This window comes from Trachinotus anak, unplaced genomic scaffold (genome assembly GCF_046630095.1).
Source record: "Trachinotus anak isolate AG129_WGS33_773 ecotype Australia unplaced genomic scaffold, CSIRO_AGI_Tana_v1 ptg000032l, whole genome shotgun sequence".
Lineage (NCBI taxonomy): Eukaryota > Metazoa > Chordata > Actinopteri > Carangiformes > Carangidae > Trachinotus > Trachinotus anak.
This window is the reverse complement of record NW_027273883.1, coordinates 17166827-17188884: the sequence shown is the minus strand read 5'-3', so window position 1 is coordinate 17188884 and position 22058 is coordinate 17166827. Positions and strand designations below refer to the sequence as shown.

General features: G+C 39.6%; 2 protein-coding genes across 8 annotated transcripts; both read right to left on the bottom strand.

Moving 5' to 3' along the window:
- Positions 1 to 615: 615 nt before the first annotated feature.
- Positions 616 to 12347, bottom strand: zfat (zinc finger and AT hook domain containing). Of its 2 annotated transcripts, none has more exons than XM_071470062.1 (24): positions 12161 to 12347; positions 10961 to 11119; positions 10323 to 10490; positions 9981 to 10109; positions 9612 to 9725; positions 9238 to 9360; positions 9068 to 9141; positions 8605 to 8690; positions 8214 to 8297; positions 7767 to 7915; positions 7571 to 7662; positions 6988 to 7136; positions 6010 to 6892; positions 5485 to 5611; positions 5096 to 5328; positions 4572 to 4653; positions 3908 to 4027; positions 2890 to 3063; positions 2601 to 2689; positions 2043 to 2181; positions 1739 to 1845; positions 1426 to 1513; positions 1152 to 1249; positions 616 to 1068 (listed from the first exon to the last, which is right to left on the bottom strand). In XM_071470062.1, exons 1-24 carry the CDS (start codon positions 12177 to 12179, stop codon positions 874 to 876), a joined length of 3681 nt encoding a protein of 1226 aa, XP_071326163.1. In that variant the 5' UTR covers positions 12180 to 12347; the 3' UTR covers positions 616 to 873. The 2 variants fall into 2 exon arrangements, with proteins under 2 accessions (XP_071326163.1, XP_071326162.1); XM_071470061.1 differs by having other exon boundaries at positions 616 to 1074; positions 12161 to 12343.
- Positions 12348 to 13229: 882 nt separating this feature from the next.
- Positions 13230 to 21754, bottom strand: LOC139613333 (protein tyrosine phosphatase type IVA 3). Of its 6 annotated transcripts, none has more exons than XM_071469897.1 (9): positions 21380 to 21754; positions 20423 to 20502; positions 19938 to 19985; positions 17981 to 18463; positions 16382 to 16516; positions 16163 to 16255; positions 15930 to 16060; positions 15716 to 15790; positions 13230 to 15262 (listed from the first exon to the last, which is right to left on the bottom strand). In XM_071469897.1, exons 5-9 carry the CDS (start codon positions 16475 to 16477, stop codon positions 15145 to 15147), a joined length of 513 nt encoding a protein of 170 aa, XP_071325998.1. In that variant the 5' UTR covers positions 16478 to 16516; positions 17981 to 18463; positions 19938 to 19985; positions 20423 to 20502; positions 21380 to 21754; the 3' UTR covers positions 13230 to 15144. The 6 variants fall into 6 exon arrangements, with proteins under 6 accessions (XP_071325998.1, XP_071325997.1, XP_071325996.1 ...); XM_071469896.1 differs by having other exon boundaries at positions 19942 to 19985; XM_071469895.1 differs by lacking the exon at positions 19938 to 19985.
- Positions 21755 to 22058: the final 304 nt, after the last annotated feature.

Sequence of the window (22058 nt, the reverse complement as noted above, 5' to 3'; positions counted from 1 at the left end):
TATATATTATATATATTTATATATATTATAATATTTATATATATTATATATATTTACATTATTATATACTTGTTATATTTCTTCTTTTGGAGCTCCCACCTGCTGCTAAGAAATAAACTGCATTTTTTTCTACTCATACTGTTGTTTAGTGATGTAGTTTGATAAATGTAGTTTAGTACCACTTCATAAAAGAAAAATTACGTTAGCAGACAGTGGTATCGTTCTCCAACAATGTGTCAGCATACTGTATTCAATATCCTGCATTAGGGCGAGGGGTATATGACCTCTTCTTCAGACTTATGTCAGTGTGTTTGTGTAAACACTGTTCATACATACCATACTGTAAATGATCAATGCTTTGTCAGATGAGCGTACTTAAGTCTTACAGTCATACAGTGTGATGCCTTTCTCCACGCCATAAAATGCTAGAAACACCTGTGTTCAGATCGTAACGCACAGCGCTGCTTCTTCTTTCATTTTATTTCAAATGTTCAGCACCAATGTTATGCTATAGACTACTCGTGATAGTTTGTAAGTGCATTGCAATGGGTTTGCACTGAACTGATCTTGAATCAACTTTTTGAAGAACTGAATCCACATCAGAAAAACAAACAATTTAGGACAGAGATTTTATTTAAATATACTTTGTAAGTATAAAATATGTCTCATGATCACAAAACAAAGTATTGCACTTATTGTTTTCATAATTACCAAGAGACTGATGAAGAATATTCTTAACACTGACTAGGAAACATTCAGTACATCCTGATTTTATTGCTTATTGGTACATGTTTATGTTGTAAACGTATCTACTACTCACTGATATACTCAGCACTGATGGATCAGCAGTCTTATGTTAAAATGCAAGCATCACTAGTTGATTTCTACAGTGTGTTCCTGAACGTAGACAATATAGTGGTGAGTGTTTTCTCCCTGAGTAAGAACTGTCAGAGCCTCCAGGCCGTGTGCATCCTCCACCACCATCACCTGGTCACCAGTTAGACCGCCATCTGCGTTCACCACCATCAGCTGGTTGCCGCAGTTACTGACTTCCTGCTCATCAGCCACCTGCAACTTCGGCAACAACTCGACATCAACATTTTGTGATGACCACTTGTGATTTCCTGCGTGAGCAATGTGATGATGTTTACCTGTTGCACCACAGTAACAGTGCCTGGAGCCATGGCAACCATGGAGGCGACGGCGTCGTGAGTCTCTGAACTGAACTCAGTGATCTGCTGGATATTAACTGAACACAGAGGACAACGTGTTAGACATACACTAAAGCACGTTAAATAGGAATAGCAATGATCAGCCCCTCCCCAATTATCTGTGGATAAATAAACTTTAATAAGGTGTCCAGCGTTTGAAGGGTTTGGCTGAGTCACTTATCCACTATATCTTTGTCACTGTTGCTGTTGTTACCGTTGTCCTGCAGGGCCGCTACAGGTGCTTCTGTCAGCTGCTCTTCATCCTCCACAGAGACATATTGGGCCTCTACTGCCTCACCCACCTGGATATTTAAAAATATGACAGATATTGTATGATCCTGAAAACTCTGGCTTTGACAAATAAAAACAATTAGCACTAATGTATGATAACAAGGTCAAGTTAGTTTCTCATATGCTGGCAGCAGTTTTAAGATTTCTAAATCAGAAATATCCTTTTCAATAAGAAGAAAAAATAACCTACTGCCCTTTTTCTCTGTATCTAGGATGTGTATGTGTATGCTGTTTACCTCCCAGGTGCCTTCCACCACTTTCAGGCTGTGTTTGCTCTTCAGGTGGCGGTTCAGCTCCCACTTGGTGCCATAAACAAATTCACACTCAGGGCACTTCATTCCACCTAAAGACAGGCACACACAAAAGATGAACACTCTTTTTCTTTTCTTCTGATGTCAGATAGACTCCCACTCCTGATAGTCCTCACAATAACATCAACACGCCATGATTTAAAATCTTTACAAAAAGTTACAACATAGTTAAGATATTTATTTAAGGAACATAAGGTTCTGAAAATGGAAGTGAAAGTAAAGATCACACCTTGCTGTTTCAGAGCATCAGGGTTAGGCAGTCCTGGTCCGGCATTCTCATATTTCTGATTTGGGTGTTTCAAGTTGTAGTGTCGCTTCAGGGGACCAGCGATGTTACAGGAGTAGTAGCAGTGGGCACAACGAAATGGCTGCAGGGATAGACAAAAACACACATGTAAATGCAAATGAAATATCAGTAGAACAAGACGGAAACTGAAACATTCATTGATTTTTCTGAACAACTCGTCAACAAAATGACTGATTGGGGGGCTTTACGTTAGCTTATTTGTATTGTTGTTTCATTTTGGTTGAGTAAGTGGCAATGCAATAGCAAATGATTAACTAATCTTTAACATCCAGAGCAAAAAACACTGTAAGTGAGACTTGATCATAAATAGATAAAATCTAAAAATAAAATACTACTGTTGGATCATATCTGTAGCTTTTACATATTACAAAAAAAACCCATCAAAATCATTAAAACGTGTGTGTGTGTGTGCGCGTGTGTGTGTGTGTGTGTGTGTGTGTGTGTGTGTGTGTGTGTGTGTGTGTGTGTGTGAACTCTGACCTTAAATTCAGCGTGCTGCTCCATGTGTCTGAGCAAGGAAGGTTTAGAGACCGAGGTAAAGTCACACTCCGAACACTGAAACCGCTTCCCTGAAATAACAGAATTCTTGCCCTTATTTTTTTATCACCACTTTGTACTTTCTCAAATTTCTGCTGGTCCTGCAGAATACTTGTGACACACATTACATAACCGATTATAAAACAGATAATGATAAATTGACAAATAAATACATTTGAAGTGACAACAATGGCATTACAAAAAAACATCAGTGACAGAGCAGAGTGTGTACCTTCATCGGTGTGGCTCAGTCTGTGGCTTTTCAGCGTGAATTTAGATTTGAACTTTTTCCCACACAGATCACAGAGATGACATTTCTCTGTGTTGTGTCGGTTCATATGAGTCTTCAGGTTACTCCTACTGCGGCCTGCGTAGTCGCACACACTACAGAGGTATGGCTTCAGACCTACACACATGGATATACATGTACAAACACACACCTAAAAATTAGCAGCAGCCTAGCAAACACAAGAGAATAAGAAAATGGGACAGCAGCAAAATGCTAAAGGGGATGTAAAAGTGTCAAGAATAGTTGGTGAAAGAAGCAAAAACATAAACTTGCAAAAAACACTTAGAGCATGTCCAGCATATGCATATGGACTGCAGTAAATTGGCTGAGACTTCACTGAGACCTTCGTCAACACCTGCTCTGGATATATGTCTGCCAGGTACCACAGCTTTGTGACAGATGTAACTTCAAGGCAAACAGCTCAAGGAGGTAAGCAAGTGTTAAAGCAGGGAGTGGTGGGAGAAGGACTAACATCTGGATGATGTAGTCATCGTTTTTGTATTTATCAGTGTCAGCAGAGCAGCCACATGTTCATCAGCTGCACAGTGGGTTTACCGGTCAGAAAAGCAAACATATGGTGAAAGTTACATGTGTTTTGTGTAGACAAAGAAACACACTGCAAGGCTAAAATAGCCCTTAACTTAAAAAAAACAGCATGTTTTTGTATGACTTCCTTGCCACATTTCTCATTATTTTTATCTTTGAGATAATGCCAGTAGCACACAAGAGTATAATTTTGTTTGTTTGCGTTCTCATCATTGTCCTACTGGCCAATTTTCTCACGCAACGTCTGCAGTGTGTTCTCAGTTTAGTCTGTCCTCCTGGAACTCAGCCAGGAGGAAGAGAAGTAGATGGAAGCTCAGCTCACACAGTTATCAAACAGTGAAACACTGTGCATGGACAATTATGGGCCCAGATGTGCTGCCCCAGACTGTGAGTGTGTGCTTGTCTGATATCACACCTTGGTGGGCCCAGATGTGCTGCTGAAAGTCACTGCTGTTCTTTAGGAAGTAGGAGTCACAGTAAGGGCACTTCTCTGCACGCTGCACCATCAGTCCTTTTCCCTGCACAGGCAATGTATCTGTCCGACACATACATACACACACACAAGCAGAAACACACACACAAGATGAAATTGCAACTTTGTAATATTGCTCGTGACCTTCAACAACATGTGATTAACAACTGAACCTGGCTTTGTGACAAGCTGTTTATGTCTGGTGTGATATCAGTGGTTAAAATCCTAGAGAATGTTTCCACAGTTAAAACAATATGAAACTATTATCCCATAAATATCAGGGGGCATTCCAGGTTGTAGTAAACATGTAACAAATAGTATACTCTATCATTACAATGAGTGGCATGATAATATAACTAGAAGATGACCCATTGCAATGTTAGCAACAGAGCAACAGGGCAAGTAAAAATAGCCAAGCTGTCAGTTTCTGGCTCTGTGAAAGGTTCCACCCCAGAGTCTGGATTTGGCCAACAGTGGAGAGTGGACACGTGTGAATACTCACACTGATTTAAAGGACAGGCTTGAAATTGTTTTAGGATAAGATACTAAGAGGCATTGAGAGGTTATTGTGTGTCTCTCTGTCCAGAAATATTTGTATGATCTTTACCAGGATGGGATGTTTTGATGTGGTGTTTTAGTCTGTGCTCTGGATAGCTGTGCTGGCACACAGGACAGGCCACACTCTTCCCCTGTAAACCAAAAGCAAGACAAAGACATCAAGAGTTCATTTTGCATCCCTCACAGAAATAATGGGTAAAACAGCTTTTCCCTGATTAAGGCTCACATATATTACATTTCACGCAAACAAATTAATATCTTGATCAAATGTGTAAATCTATAAACTGACACCTAATCAGAGTTGGAGTATTCTTCCTGGTCATGGTCAAACTCAAAGGACACTGGTACTCTGAAGTTGTCAAGGTGGGATTATGTACTCCAACCATGGCAGAATAGGTGAACAGCAGGTCAAGTGAGTTAATAAGCCTCAAACAACAAACAAAGCTCAGTTCATTATAATAAATTTAAATGTTACTAAGACCAAGAGCATTAACTTGTAATTATAACAGCTGCGTATCAAAAAGGAATCCCTAATACTTCTCTGAATATTGACCATCTCCTCAGGCTGGTTACCTGTTCCTGGTGCGTCTTCAGATGGGCTTGGAGTTTGTATTTGTCAGGTGTGGTGTATTTACAGCCGGGATTAGAACAAGGAAGCAGCAAGCCACTGTGCTTCTGGATCTGGTGCCGCTTTAAAGAGCTTTTGGTGATGGACGAGTAGCTACACTTTGTACAGTAATGTGAGTGCTCCTTGGTGTGTGTGCGTACATGGACGTTATAGTGGACTTTGTACCAGAACAGTTTACCTGTGCAGCAGAAAAAAAAACATTATTAGAAAGAGCAGACACTGTTTAATACTCAAGCCAGATAGGGGAAAGGCTAAGATGTAGTATTAAGTGAAATCTAAAATAAATGCATAAAATAAGATAACAGAACAAAGCCAGAGGGTTTCATAATCTCACCACAGTATTGACATTCCAGGTCTCCGTAAATTTTCCTGAGTCGTTGGTAAGTCTCCATGTTAAACCGAGTCTTCTGAAGAGACGAAAACACCTGCTGAAACGCACTCTGTTGGAAAACCTCTGACTCCTTCCAGCAGAAAACAAAGAATGAGTCAGGAGAAGGTCCGCCTCAGGAGAGTGTGAGTAAAATGAGTTATTTAATCCAGACACATAAATGAATCAATAAGTGAGATGTAGTCTAATCAAATAATTTTAAGTACAGCATTACTAATGTAACAGGGTCAAGAAAGTATATAGAATATATTAAAAGTATAGTAAGTGGAATTATCCATTAATTGTTAAAATGTGTAAATTTGCTGCTTTTATAATCATTATATTAAATTACATATCTTTGGATTTTGGACTGTAAGTCAGACAAAACAGGTGATGGACATTTTAAATTGTTCACTTATATTAAACTGTTAGTTGAAGCCCCATTATTGTTCTGCATGAACAATGAGCGAAGATTATCTGTAATTCATTTACCTTCTCAGAATGTTGGCACTCCTCCCCTGAAGGTGCTGATGATGAAGATGTGTGTATATTTTTGGCTGAAGGTGTGTTTTCTTGAGTCCTGTCCTCCAGTACAGGGTTGTGTATGCTCTCCGGCAATAAAAAAGTCTGTGTGTTGTGTTCATGCGTGCCTATGTGTTCAGCTGCAGGCGTGCATGAGTCCACTGTGTTAGCCTGTGATGGCTCCCCAGCTGTTGCTTCCTCCTGTCTGTCAGTGGGAGTTGTGGTTTCTGTGCAAAGCGCTTCTTGGGAACCTTGCTCTGCACCTCCAATTTCTACTCCTTCTTTTCCTGTCTCTCCTTCTGTCACCTGCGCTTCTTCTGCACTTTCCCCCTGAGTTTTAGCTTCTTCCCTCTCTTGCTCCCTCTCTTCACTTGCTGCTACTTCCAGCTGCTCCATTTCCCCATCTGGCCACTCCTCCCCTCCACCACCATTTCTTCCATCCTCCTGCTCTATCCTGTGCTCTTCCTTCATCCCCCTCTCTGTGTCCTCCCTCTCGTCATCTCCCCACATGCCTCCTCCAGGCTGTATCAGATAGTAGCTGTTATTGATACAGTCTGTGAAGGCCTGTTCCTGGTCCAGCTCAGAGTGAGACTCTTTCAGATGATTGTTCAGTTTCTGAGAGCTGACGAACTTCCCGTCACACACACAGCACATGTATAGGAAGAGGTGCTTCCTGACGTGAGCGGCGAGGGCATCCAGCTTGGTTGCAGCATGGTCACAGAGCAGGCAGGCGAAGGGACGCTGAGGCCCGTGGACCAACAGGTGGCGCTCCCGCTCAAGCTGGTTCTTGAAGCGCCGGTTACAGGTGGGACAATGGTACAGGAGCTGTCTGAGGCCCTGACGAGTCTTTAACCTAGAAGAGATAAACACATTAGAAAGGTACATGGGTGAGTTGGTTAAACAGATACAGGTGAATTTAATTTTTAGACAGTGAGGATACTGTCACACCTAAGTTGCTGGTAGCTCTGGTAGACTGCAGAGTCTTTCATGTTATGCCGTTTCTCCATGTGTTTCAGCAAGTTCTTTACATCTGAGTACTTCTTCTCACAGAAGCTGCAGTGTTGCTTCACCTTCAAATGGACTCGCTCTATGTGGACCTGCATTAGGAGAAACACAGAATTACAGCTGTAACCAGAAAAACTGTGCAGCTTCGTGCTCAAGATTAGAAATCCAATCTATCTGGATGGGGAAAATAGGAGAAAGAAAGAAAAGCGAGAAACCCCTTCTCAATGAACAAAAACCAAAGAACACAACCACTACACAAAATCACATGCATGAAAATACATCCATTGACCTGTCCCAATGAGATTTATAAATCAGTGGACTACTGCATTGCATAAGTGATAACATACAGCAACTTAAACCTGACGAAAAAGAACTCACATGCATCTAAAAGTTTGTATGTTAACTCTATTTAAACTAAGAATGTGTACAACTATTACTAATAATAATAATAATACTAGTAAGAAGAAGAAGAAGAAGAAGAAGAAGAAGAACAACAACAACAGTAATTAAGTAATAATTACAACACCTTGAGGTGTCCGGGGCTGAGGCAGTTGAAAGGACAGTGCTGACAGGTGAACTTCTCTCCTGTGTGCTTCCTCAGGTGAACATTCAGGTTGGCTTTGAAGAGAAAGTAAAGAAAGTAATGAGGTAAGAAAGTCTTTACAGATTTATTTTGCTTGCAGTGATTTTTCTTTCTTGTGTGCCAGAGAGCCTGGATCTACCTTTGATGGCTGATGCGTAGTCACAGTGTGGACACTGGAACGGTTTTTCCTGGGTGTGTGTCCTGAGGTGGGCGATCAGTGAGTGTCTGAACTTAAAGATCTTATTACAGAACTCACAGGTGAAGATCTTCAGCTGGCTCTGAGGTAAACTGGGAGACAGAGAGTAACAATATTACATTAACCAGTTGACCAACATTATTGTTGCCAAGTCTTCAACTAGGCTGCACAAATAAAAACATACCAATAAGAAAACAAACTAAATAACCTTTAACTCAAAAACATGTCTAAGCTGTTAGACTGTTAAAATAGAACCTGATTTAATCACAACAGAATCGAGCTTGTAGTTTACACAGGAGCATTCAACTATACTTGACCTCAAAACAGAGCTATAGCTACTAAAATAAAATAACTGTTAATACATTCAATGAAAAATTATTCATCCAGTACTTGGTAGCATCTTGCTTGATAGAATATTCCTGGAAGCCTCTGCTGGCTGCTGTTGTTGCTGTTGTTGTGGAGGGTGGGTTAGAACTAGGAGCAGAAAACAAAGGGATCAGACTGCTGACAGTAGGTAACACTGATAGTTAAACTACTACTAAAGAAGAAATTAAAACAGGGTTGTACAACATTATTTATGCACACAACTGATAAATCAACTTTCAAGTCTGTTTCACTGTTTGTTTACTTTGTATGATAAATAATGAGATGCCATGCTTTATTCTCTATGAAGCTTACTGACAATTCTTTTCTTTTTTCTTACAAGTCCAATTTTTGGACCATTAATTACGTATTACAATCAAATAATTATATGAGACATGGACAATTTCCATTATATCACCTTGGCTCCTGGTCCATTTTAGGGTTAACTTCACAGATGGGGGCTTCACTTGCAAGGTCTTGTGACTGACTCTGGAAGACTGCAGACTTTTGAATGACCAGAGAAAAATAGTAAATAAACCTGTATAATATTGGCATACATAAAATCAATAGGATAATAATAACAAAAACTGACTGGAAGAAAACAACATTTGATCACAGAATCGCTATAGTTGAAATTAAGCTTAAATGCTAAACTGCTAAAAAATGTTTTTTAATTTTGCCTTTGGGCCAAAATCCTTATGTAATTAACACAATGATCAGTAGGACCCCTACACAACAGTCTGTCAACAGTTTGCTTAAACTATTTCTGCAGTAGAGGGTAGTTTCAATAATATCTGAGACACTATTTTAAGAAATACATGTGGTTTTTTGTAATTTGGGTGAGCCAACCCTTTAAAGTTTCATTGTGTTCCTGGGTTTACCTGAGGCTGAGTCTTGATGGCTTTAGATTCTGATTCTGTTAAACCATCCTCTACTGGAACCATTTTAGAAACACCTGTTGAAACAAAGATAACACATTATCCATAAGACATACTGCCAAGAAGATAAGCCAAGATATAAAAAGTAGCACAAAAAGCTCCTTGAGGCTGACCTGGAAGTGTTTCATCTTCTGTCAGAACAACACTGATCACTGCCTTTTTGCTTCCTGTTGCTGGGCCTCCTTCTTTGGAGCTGCGGCTTCGGCTAGCTCTCGGGGATCTAAAGCTGCCCAGATCTACAAGCAGAGAACAAGACCATAAAACTAAACCTGAACCCTACTTAAACAAATGTAGCCACTACCGATAGCATAGTTTGGGCACATCACTGACTCATTAGCTGACTAGCAAAAAGGAGATTTTGTAGTTTTCATATGATAAACAGTAAATACCCATCACAGCATACATCGATCACCTCCTGTGCATTCGGACACAACACAACACAAAAGTATGATTCATTTTGAAGAAACAATCCTGATTTTTAACCGACCTTTGTCTCTCAGAAGCCCTGGCTTCACTGGGTTTTGGTGCATCTGGTTTGAATCAGCTTTCGCAGAGTCCAAACTCCCAGAACCCTCAATTCCTGCTCCAACACGGATGCTCCCTGAAAATTGTTATTTAATCACTATCACCTGAATGGCCAAGTATAAAAATGTATGTAAACAATATTTTCTGTACTTTTTCTCCAACATCTGTAGATAACACAGACGTATTTAAGAATCTATAATTGTAGTAAAAATAACTCAAATTCCTAAACTACTCCTTCATGTCACCCAAACATATTGTCCTTTGTATGCATCCATGAAATATTAACTTTTCTTTTCCAGGTACTGATTTCTGTTGTCGTTTCACTCCTCACCATTCTCCTCTTCAACCTCCTCCTCTTCCTCCTCTCTCAGACATATGTGTTTGAGGATTTGTCGTCTGTTTCTGAATGAGCGATGGCAGTTTCTACATTCAAGTTCTGAAATCCCGTTGTGGCTTTCATCTAGTGGAAGCAAACAAAAGTCAGAATGCAGAGTGCAGATAACACACTTTGTTCAGCATATTTACAGTCATTACAATCATTCACAAAAAACATATCTGAAAAAAAATAACACTCTAGGCTTAAATGTCTACAGAACAACTGTTACACAAAGAAACCTTACTCTGCATGAAAAAGAAAGAATTATGGGATACATATAAGTGGTAACAGTACTACCTTCTATTGAGCTACACTGTCGATCTCTTGCCTTCGGATTCCTTTCTTCTTGTCTTTGGAAATTATCCTCTGGAGAATGGGTGGAGTCAGCCCTGCACTCTGTCAATTCCGTGCGCGTCTTTTTTGTAGAGCCTTTTGGTCGCCCTCGCTTTCGCTTCACTGGGTTCTCTGTGGGCCAACAAGACAGCACATCACTGGGTTTTCATCTTTCGTCTTTTTATTTTTATTAACAAATCCTCCTACAAGACCAAAATCAACAAAGGGATGATCAAACAAACAATTATTTTCTCTGTATATTTATATATGTATATAACTCCACTATCATCTCCTGAAGACAATGGGAAAAAAAGAGTACAAAAGCATTTTACATATTCTTTTAATACTATGGACAGTATAGTATAGTGTACACTTTTCTTCACTGTTCATCAGTTGTTCACATTAGTATTTGGTTTGCATATTAATTATCTTGTAAAGAACTTATACAATGAATTGAGTTCAGTTGTGGTACTGAGTCCTATACTGATGTTCAAGTCCAATTCATCCTCAAATTAGTGAACACAGTAATAATGATTATGACACAGAATACCTTTTTACATATTCCTGTACTAGTTGCACTGGCAATGATTCACTAATCTGACCTGCCAGCGTCTCCACAGGCTCTGCTGCCAGGGGCTGCAGTGCAATGATGATGTCATCAGGAGGCTCCTGCTGGGGGTGCAGCTGGGAACAATGGACCAGCAGCTGAGAGCGACTGGGAGAGAAGAGGTTGCACAGCCGACACATAAACACGGAACCAGCTAGAAAGACAGGGAGAGGGAAGGTGTCAAGTGTCAGGGGGAGGAAACGGTACATTTAAAATGAGAGTGAGAAAAATGGGAGAGATTAACTTCATTTGCCTGCTACAAAGCGGTGGAGTGGACTGTTATTTTTGAGCCCAATGTACCGATTTTCCTCATATTTATACTCATAAGTTCTATCTTCTATCCCTCTGCAACAAGCTGCAAGGAAAGTGGTCTTTCTTTGACATGACAGACTCTCAGGGGCCAAATAAATGACTAAATAGCAACAGTTGAACATTCTCAAGTATTAAATCAGTATAAACTTAAAATAAAAAAGAAATGACCCCACAAACAAGGAAAACAATGGAAATTCTGCTTAGGTATTGCATTCTTCTTGTCATGGTTTACATGTGACTTTTTTGTTTTTACCTAAATTGTTCAGTGTATGTTTCCCCATGTCTGGAGAATATGATATGTGGGCCACAATGCTCACCCTGTACTTAAAATATTGCAGTTCTTGCAATTTGGATATTGCACATGGCCACATTTCGATTTCAATCATATGCAGATTCATTGCTCAACCCTAATATCAAATCTTTTTTTTTTTTTTTCCCAGGTGAGTGTTGTTACAGTGAGATCAGCCTCATTAATAAACAGTAACAGTTTCATCTTGTTGCGAGTTACCATGGTCTGTTTTCTAAACCCCTTTTCCCTTTTTTTGTGAAACCGATCACCACAATAATAAAGAAACGAAGCCACGAAAAAAATGGTTAATGAAGAATAGTGTCTTTAAACGAGTGGATGTCTCTGTCCACATCACGGCCGCAGCTCAACAGTACAAGGCTGAGGACCGGCGTCAATCAGCGGACACGACCACTTCCTGCTTTAATAAACCAGAGCCAGTCTGTAAACAAAGTCTACAACACGAACAGAAAATAGAAGACTACAAATAAGCGCAGGGACACGTTTAAGGTGTTGACGCGTTTGTTTATTTTTGGCCCAAGCGAGAATGAAGACCCGAAAAACATATTCGAGTTGAAGCTAGCCCAAATTCTTTACCTGCTTTTCGTCCATCCATCTCCCCCGAGCATAAGCAGCAAAATGACACCGATTTATCGACGGACCTGAGCCATTACATGACTAAATATAATATCTGAATCTAGATTTAGAGCCTAATTTTACATTACGTGTGAAGAAATTTCTGTCGAATCTGCGACACAAGTCCTTCCAACCAGCGGAAGCGGACCGGACCGGACGTGGAGGTCGTGCGGCCGACAGCGCCCCCCCCCGTGGCGGGAGGACCGCATTACGGCCGGCGGGGGAACAGCAGCGTTCAAGTTCAGCTCAGGATTTCTTTCACCATCATTTTCATTTGTTGCACATTAGGTCAAGAGGCAAGTTGTGGGAGCCTCACAAATAATGCCTGGTCGAACCAATACAGGTGATATCAAAAGGTTACCACGTGGGGGTCATGGGAAAATGTGGAAAAAAAAGGCTGTTGACAAGCTCATGGATGAGAAATGTGTGATACTTGAGTACAGAAATGAGTTTTTCTGTTAATAAATAAACATTTATTTGACTGGAAAAATATATAGAAAAAAGCGGCTTCTCTAATATTTGCGAAAATCAGTTAATGTTAAGAATACATTGTAATATTATAGACAAAGCCAAGATTATTATATGGTCAATGACTGATTTGGAAAAATTCTGCCGAAAATAAAGATATCAAATAGACAAGACACAGTTTTATGTTGCAGGTTACAGAGAGGATCGTTCATATTAATATTTGCCCTCATTTACCCTCAGTGTCTGACTCAAACTCAAATGTTTTCGTCCTCACTACTGCTAAGTTGTCATGTGATTATCACAGCGCAAGGTGATTAGTACCACCATCAGGAACTTGCATGCTTATACACAAAGCTTGATTGGATGAATAAACATTTATGCATAAATTAATGAGATATACAAATTTAAGAAAAGTTGTTTTTTTTTTTTCAAGGCAGATAAATAATTTTTTAAACCTGTGATTTTTAAAGTATGAGGTATTATTTATACAGTTATTTTAGAATGTTAATCAAAGCCACAAAACAGGAAACCATACAGAGGAACAGATCAGCAACTATGAACATACAGGGACAAAACCTTTATTAAACAATGCAAGAATTTACAGACTTACAGACATTTACAGCATTTGTTTTTACATTTTTTAAAAAGTGTTAGCTCAGGCCAGCCCCAATGAGCAACAACACCTAAAGGCTACCAAACACACACACACACACACACACACATATTCAAGCAACAGGCACACACATCATATGAACAAGCAGACAAAACTGTAGCCAATTTGTTTAAAAAAAAAAAAAAAAGAAAGGAAAAAAAAGCGCTTTCAGTTACAGACGGTCGACTCCTTTTCCTGTCTCAAATGACACCCTCTGCTCTCATTTCTTCCTGACAAATCATTGTTTTGGTTGATGATGTTTTTCATTACACAGATGATACAGTAAGCAGCCTACTAATACATGAGAAGTGCATGCTCTACCTTCAGCAAAAAACATGAATCAATTCTGAATGAAAAATGAAAGAAGTGTCAGAAGCAGTTGTTTACATTCAGGAACAATTCAAATGAATAAGTAAATTCCACCTCACAAGAAAATGTATGTCAGATACTAAAAGTCTGAAAGATGTGACAATAGACCAACATCTCAATTTATTCACATAGGTATCAGGCCAAAATTTGCCTGGGATTAAAACTGAGATCTTGACTAATCATTGTCATCAGCTGCTGATATGATATGACATTTCTCCCAGACCACATTATTATATAAAAATATCTGTAATACCTTCAATGATTTTATGTTCTTTGCACATTTTCGTAGCCACTGAATGGGAGGACTGGTTCACTCTGCCTTACAGAAGAAAGTGATACTTAAAGATCCCGTATTTAACATTATTTACATCTAGTTTACATCATTTTAACTTATGTCAAGTAGGATTACAGTAGATTTTATAAAATGTTCCTATTTATATATCTTATATGTACTACGTTTAACCTTGCTTGAAATCAGTTGCTGCTGATAAATACGTTTCCCTCTGTGGGTGTCAGTAAACAGAGCATAACATAATGCACAAATAGATATGTAAACACTTAAGTTGAGCTCAGTGTATGATGTAATGTTAAAACAGTCAATGTCACAAAGCCAAATAAATGCTTTATGTTTACCAAAATCAGATCTACAGTAGCATTACAGAAGATGATTTTGAAGAATGGCAGAAAATGCTGGGATGAAAATAAGCCCTTACATCTCCAGTTACAGACACCACCGGGAACAACATGTGAGGAGTACTGACACTAATTGAAAGAAAAAAATAAAAAACACTGAGGTGCTAAGATTATGTTTTTCGTCTGCCAAAACTGTTTAAACAATAAACAATCTCAAAGAGACATTTATGGAAACACTGCATGTGATCATATACCCCAATTATTCGTAACTTTAAACATATTGAACATCTGTACAAAATAATGAACATTCGATGGCATTTTCACAAGACATCAGGGATGATTTGAGGTTTCGAAGGCCAATACATCAGGTATGTACAATAAATTAGTCCCACACCGAATCTGTTTAGGTGTCCGCGTGGGCACATACCATGAAAAACTGAAAAAGTCTCAGTACATTATCCCTGACCCATGTGATTTCTACCCCTCATCTGTCTTCCCCATCTTTCTTCACTGTAAACTATAGAATGAAGCCAAAATGTCAATAAAACAAACTTTAAGAGACAAGAAATCATTAGAAACGAGAGAACAAAGATGGATTCTGATGAAATGACTATAAAATTACATGGGTACACATGGGCTAATGACGTGAGTGAGACAAGGCTTGTATGGTTGGATTCCTGAGAGCATTTGTTGAGGGGCCTGAGAGCGTGTGTATGTGTGTGTGTGTGTGTGTGTGTGTGTGTGTGTGTGTGTGTGTGTGCGTGCATTTGTGTGTGTGCGTGCGTGCGTGTGCGTGCACGTATTTGTGCGCGTGTGTGTGTGTTCACATGGTGCAACACTTATTCTTGTGTGTGTGAGAGTCTTTGAAGCGGAGTCTCTGCTTTGATCGATATTTCTCCAGGTAGGTTAGCTGTTTGCTGTTGATGGCTCCACGGCGCTTCCTAAAAGACACAAACACACAAACAATAAATGTCATTGCTCTAACAGTTTTAGACTGTAAGGTTATCCAGGCATTCATGAGTAACAAGATAAAAGTTCAGAAGAATGACAGAGAGAAGAGGCAGAGGAAGGGAGAATATAACTGAAGAGAAGAATTATAGATTCTCACCATAAATTAGCCATACATGTGTATAAATTGTGTTTCTGGTGTCCTATATTCTTTAATGATGTTAAGCTTCTTCTTAATTATTACAAAAGCTTCTTGTTGGCAGCATATTAAAATAAGAAAAACATTCATGAAGTGTTTCAGCTGTTCTAGGTGTCTATAATCATTACATTATGGTGTATTATCAAATGCTTCATGCTAAACTAATTTAACACATATTTATAAGCACATATGTTGTAATAACCACGTGAGGATAAATACACAGGGTATGATATTGAAATGCACTTACTGCCTGATGAGTTGAATTGCATCCTCATACTTCATCCCACTCTCTATCAGAGCTAGAGCAACCAGCACAGGAGCCCTGCATGAATGCACAAACACAAAAACTCAGTCTTGTCTATCCCTACTTAGTCTGAAGTCTCAGAAATAACACTAGTTTGTCTGCATCTTAAAAGCGAATCAGATGATCAGGTGACAGCTCCTGTTTTTGTATATCTTACCGTCCTAGTCCAGCCACACAGTGAACAGCCACGCAGGAACCTGGATCCTCCTGAAACTTCTTCTTCAGCAGACTCAACCAATCATCAACAAGCTTACTAGGGGGTGGGGCTCCATCATCAAAGGGCCAATCCTGAAAGAGAAACAGAACATTTACATCTTCTCACGCTCTGTATTTTGCTACAGGATGACTGATTTAGAGTGTAAATGCTGTGTTTGTGTGTTGTATCCTCACCACCACAGTAATGCCGTCTTTCTCAAGCGGTGTTTTGTCATAAGTGATGTCACAGACTCGAACCACAGTGGTGGCACCATACCGCTTCAGGTCCTGGACAGGAAAACAGTAGTGGGCGGAAGATTTTCATAACAAAGCCAAAATGCAAATGTGCATGTGTATCTTATCTTTATGAAGCTGTCCAGTGTGCTAATGGCAGTAACATACATGTTTCCTTACCTCTATGAAGGAGCTGAGTGTGCTGTCTGTGGGGTTGTGTGTGATGAGGAATCTCATGTTCTTGTGGCACAGTTCCACTGGAGCTGGACGGTTCATGGTGGCTAGTGTAACCTTTGACCTCCCAGGACTTCTGACCTTTATGTGTTAGCGGGTAGTTGTTAGTAACAAGTTCATTGTCAAGGAGAAATGTATATACTGTATATAGCTTCCTATTGACACAATTTCAAACATATGAGCCAGATTTGGAGCATGTTTTAAAGCCTACCAGACATCGCTTATACAGCAGTTATCATACACATGACAAAAATTCCCAAATGGTCTTGAAAAGCTATAAGTACATGTAACAAAGTGTCATAACATAAGGTCCAAAACATGCAATTTTAGAGGTTCGTTTTGATTGTTGCCTACAAAGTATCACCATCATCAAGTGTATCTTTCATTCCATCTCAACAGATCCTGCCCAAATATCACAAGCTTGACTCTACCTAGGCACCTATCAAAATTTGAGCGAACCACTTTACAAGCCTTGAAGGAATAGTTCAACATTTTGGTGGGAATACACACTTCTGTATGCTAAATATAAGTTATCAGGCAATTAGCTTAGTTTATTTTTGCTTGGCTAAAAGACTAGAAGTAACCCATAAAACCACAAGTTGTCATTTTCACCACCCCCACAGCTGTAATCACTTATTTACTTGATTAAACCTGTTGAACTCATGTTATTTCCCACCATCAAACTTCAACCCAGTCTAATCAGGCAGAATAACTGAAAACACTCATGTACTGTACATAACACCCTCAAGAGTAAATAAAGTGGATAGTGATTGTGGACTGTTCTGAATGGATCTGTAAACTTTTACTGATTAGGGTGCATTTACAATTAAAATTTATTAATAATATGCTTGTAGTTGTATACTGGATGTAAAATAAAAACAAACATGACAGAATGACAGCCATCATGGGAGCAGTTCTCCAGTGTCTCTTGACCTGCATTTTGATTAAGATAACAGGGATGTGTGTGTATTTTAGAATGGCATTTTAAGTTCAATTATCATAATTCAGGCATACCTCACATTCCCCAACGTGTACACAGATACTATTTTAGCACTGATAAGTACTATTTTGGTGATATCAGTCCTCACATGTAGCTAAGCCCATGGGGAAGGCAACAAACTAAATGTGAACAGACTAAGGCAGTGGGTTGGCCAGTGATGACAGCTTATTCATATCACGGTATAACAGAGTACAGAAGTTCTGCAGCAACAGGTTTAAATTTCCCAAGAATACAGGAGAGGCATAGGTCTACATGTTCACACATCTCCCCAGCATTATTGGCACTGGCTGTATTTACAAATACTAATATTTCGTGTTGTGTTGATGTGAGAAGAGAGCTAAATGTCTTTTGTCCAAGCATTATTTTCAGGTTTCAAAGAGGAAAATGTCACTTCTAAAAATACATGAAAATGGAGAAGTGTATTTCTAACCTGAGAATGACCGTACAATCCTGTAACTAGCCATGTGTGGAGTGCCAGAGCAATATATATATATATATATATATCACTATATTTAGTCAAGATCTGGTGACTAGGTATCTCTCACCTTTAGTTCCAGCTGTAGCTGCTGTAATTGCTTTGTCTTTAGGTCTCCAGGTGATTCTGGATTTCCTGTTCGTTGTGGAACTTCCTGTTTATAGCCACTTAAGTTATTTTCCCAATTCTGAGGTCTTGTTGTTGTGACACTTTTACTCCATCAGATGACTGTATCCTATAGTCCAAGAGGCTACAGTGTGTCACTTGTCTCTGTGGTCTTCTCTTTGTTTTTATCTCACTGATTGTCGAGTCCTCCCTTCTTTCTCTCTTTGTCTTTCCCAATAGTTCTCTCTTTCCTTCTCTCTCTCCAGTTAACTTCCGGTGTGTGAGACTCCACTTGTTACCCCATGAGCTGGCTGGTTCAGAGAGCAACGGACTATGGTCTTTCAGGGTTCAGGGTCCCAGGACAACATAGCGCAGCTTCATGGGTCTAAATGTGTTGGGCGTGGCAGTAGTCACCACTCCGCCGCACAAACTCCATCAACCAGCGATTCTAAAGTAATAAACATACAGAAAAATAAACTGTTCAAACATTCAACTTCCAGAGTAATGAAAACTGTTACAAATAAGATCTCAGTGATTCAGCATTTGTGTCCAGAAATTGTATAAGCTAAGTCGGACCATATTATGTTGTCAAATATAAAAATTACAACCATTATCAGTTGTGTAAAAGCAAACTGGAAGCCATCTAATCAGCTAATGTACGTAAATAAACACACAAACACATTTACACACTTACAAATTTTAAATGCCTTTTTGATGTCACTTCTGGGAAATTGTTAAGCAGAGGAGGTAAGCCACCTCCTGACACCATGAATAATAGACACACCCATTACATATACGGGATTTTCTGGGTGAAACAGCACCTCCACTTTTTTATTGATAATGCTTTAATTTCAAAAATTTAATGGATCTTTATGATGTTAGCGAAGGCGGTTGTTAGACAAGATGGTCCACAGTAAAATACTGTGGCTAACCCTGGAGTTTAAGATTCAAATATAAATTAAAGTCATGACCACTAGCTCATAAACATAATCCAGACCAGTGAAAGTTGCAAGGAACTGATTCTGCTTTGTCTGAACATGACTTATTCAGAATTATCTTACGTTCAACGTTGCATGGAATGGACAAGAAAGCTGGGCAACAGATGAAAGATGCACCATGAGCTAGAAAATCTAATATATGATGGGGCTCAAAAAATATGGAAAATTGTATTAGATTAGCCTGCACAATATCAACAAAATTAAATTTAGTCTGAAGGGAAAAATGAGAACAAAATCTAAAAAGGAAATGTCTATCTCACTTAGTCTAGGTGGGTTGTGTTTATGTGGCTTAAAGACCTTATTTTGCATTATTTGGCCTTTTAAGCCACCTGAACCCCAACTGCATGCCATATTGGTTCAGTGTATTTGTAGAAAATTCACATCTGCACCATTCATTAAAGCAGTGGGAATTATATGTGGGGAATTATAATGTAATTTCCTCAATAGTTGATAAGTTGTCATATACTTCTCTCAGGCCAGCATATTTTTTTTTAGAATTCAAAACAAGGCATTAACAGCAACTTGCCTAATAGGTGAGAAATGTAATAGCGTGCAAGAATTTATCAGTTGTAATTTAGCTGACACTCCAACAAAGGTCAGTTTTATTCTCTTGTCATTGGCTGAGACACTGTCTCTGAAGAAATGCCACTGTAATTCTATCTTATTTTCCTGTTTAGTAATAGAGAAATCTGAGCTCAATTTAGGACAGGACAGCAAGCAGAGGTACTGAGGGAGATATGAAAGAAGGTGCTTAAAGATGTTACCCTCCAAACACTCAGACAAACAACCAGGGAAAGCCCAGAGGTAATCTGGGTAATCTGTGTTCACCTCTTCACCTCAGCTCTGACAGGACACACACACACACACACACACAGACACACCCATAAACACACACACACGTTTTATAATCGCATGCCGACTTACTCACTCACTCTTCCAGAGAAGTGCAGTCTATTCCAGGTTGTTGACTATCTATAATTAGGAATTTATCCTGTGTTACAACTAATCAGGACAGAGGTCAATTATTTTCCATCCAGTCAATTCAAAATGTAAGACGAACATTTATTATTTTTTTTATAGAGATGTCATTTCTGTTTAAACACACAGGATAAAAACTCATTTGTAACACACAAAAATGACCAGAGGCACTGTCACAGACGAGACAAAGCAGTGGATTCACTGAAACTGAGAGACAGACCAGGTATAAAATACTAAAGCATCTAAACATGAACCAAATTAAAATAAAAACTCTTCACAGGTACTACGCTCACTTCAGGCATTTAGATGACATATCAAGCAGAGTGACACAATATAAAAACAACATACAGAGGCATAAACTAGCATGATGGAAATGGCTAGATGTCAGCAGTAAGTCCAATTAAAACTGTAAAGCCAATCTTCCCTGTTACCTTAGAGCGTAGTTTGGTTTGTAAAAACAGGTGCGTCCCCAGTTGGTTGTCTGGCTGCCTGGCTGTTTCCCTGTCGCAGGCTGGGTCAGGACCCAAAGAAGTTAAAAATGGATCTATTTTAGAGCTGTGTTAAGTTGCCAGACATTCCTACAGTACCTGCAATGTAAGGCTGAATGAAACACAATAAGCTGGCAGGTTAGTTGTAAAGAGAGCAACAGGGCAGGTTAGTAGTGGCCTCAAATAGCTTCAGTCCTGTCACAGTGCATTCACCTCTGCTGCCTTTCATTTAATACCTATGGAACAGGTTTTCTGTAACAGCTCCAGTCACAAGTTGCTCTGTAAAAAGAAAGCATACTAAATGCCTAAATGTGAAACCTACATGGCTTTCCCTCTTACCTCAGCGGACAGCTTGGCTGCTGAACAGGGAAATCCACAAATCACTGACTGGCAGTTCCACCAAAGTCCTGCAGAAGCAGCAGCAGCAGCAAGCCTACAACAGTTTGAGTGCTGACATACAACCAGCTGACTGCCTGTTATAGTAAACTCCTGTAGACACTGAATACCTGCAGCTGTATTTATAGCTGTATCTACATGAGCAGCTGATTCTATGACACATCAGATTTTTGTGGAGACAACAGTCTCCACTGCTGCTGCTCCCCTGTCTTCCTGCTCTCTGCTTGTTGCAGTGAAGCTCTGTGATTGGCCTGATTATACAATCTCCAGCAACACAGCTGTGGAAATGAGTTTCTATGGAAATTCTGAAGAATTGTGGCTACATTCATTATCTGTCACTCAAGCTACTGTTCTTAAAAGTTATAAAAACCTGTTGTGGCAGAGCACTGCCCTGGCTGTGTGTCAGCATTAGGAGCCTTTGCCAAATACATTTCAATAAGGATATTTATTTATACATAAACAGCAATGAAGCAAATGCAATATCTACTGAATGTGTGTCCTTACCGCTTAGCTCTTCAATGTCATCTCCAAACACAGATGAATCATCAGTTCTTCTGCTTCTTTGCCACAATAAAGTCCTCCTGCTCGCAGACTTTTTTTTTCTGCTGCTAGAAGCTGAAATATCTGGTTGCAAAGCAGAAAGTCTTTATGCAACAACCTGTGGCTCTGCCCCACTGTCACACTGAACTATCCACCTCCGCCTTGTCCCTCCCTGCCTCTCACTGCGGCGTACAGTATGTGCAAGTCTGTAGCTGTACCTCGTTGTAACAGTGCAGTGTGCTGGCCTGAGGATCTGCTGTGAGCTGGTCTAATCAGGCTGAGCAGCCATCTGACCCTGACAGCCCTGTCACCACCAGAACACTCCACAGTTAATGCTCTTAGAGAGGGAGGAGAAGAGCCTCGCTCCCCCCTCCGCCTCCTCCCCTTCCTCATCTTCCTCCTCTTCATCCACCCTCCTTCGTCCTCCCTCCCTTCTTCCATCAGCCACTTGGTGGGTAAAGAAGAGGTGCTATTCCCTCCTCTTCCTCCACTCTCCTCACCCCTTCCTATAGGCTAATGATCACAAGGTTTAGTCAGGGAAGTCCATGGTCACACATGTAACACACTTCACAGTGACAAAATAAGTGCAGATCAGTCTTTTGATTGATGTTCTTTCCAAATATAAATAAAATAGTTTGTTAAA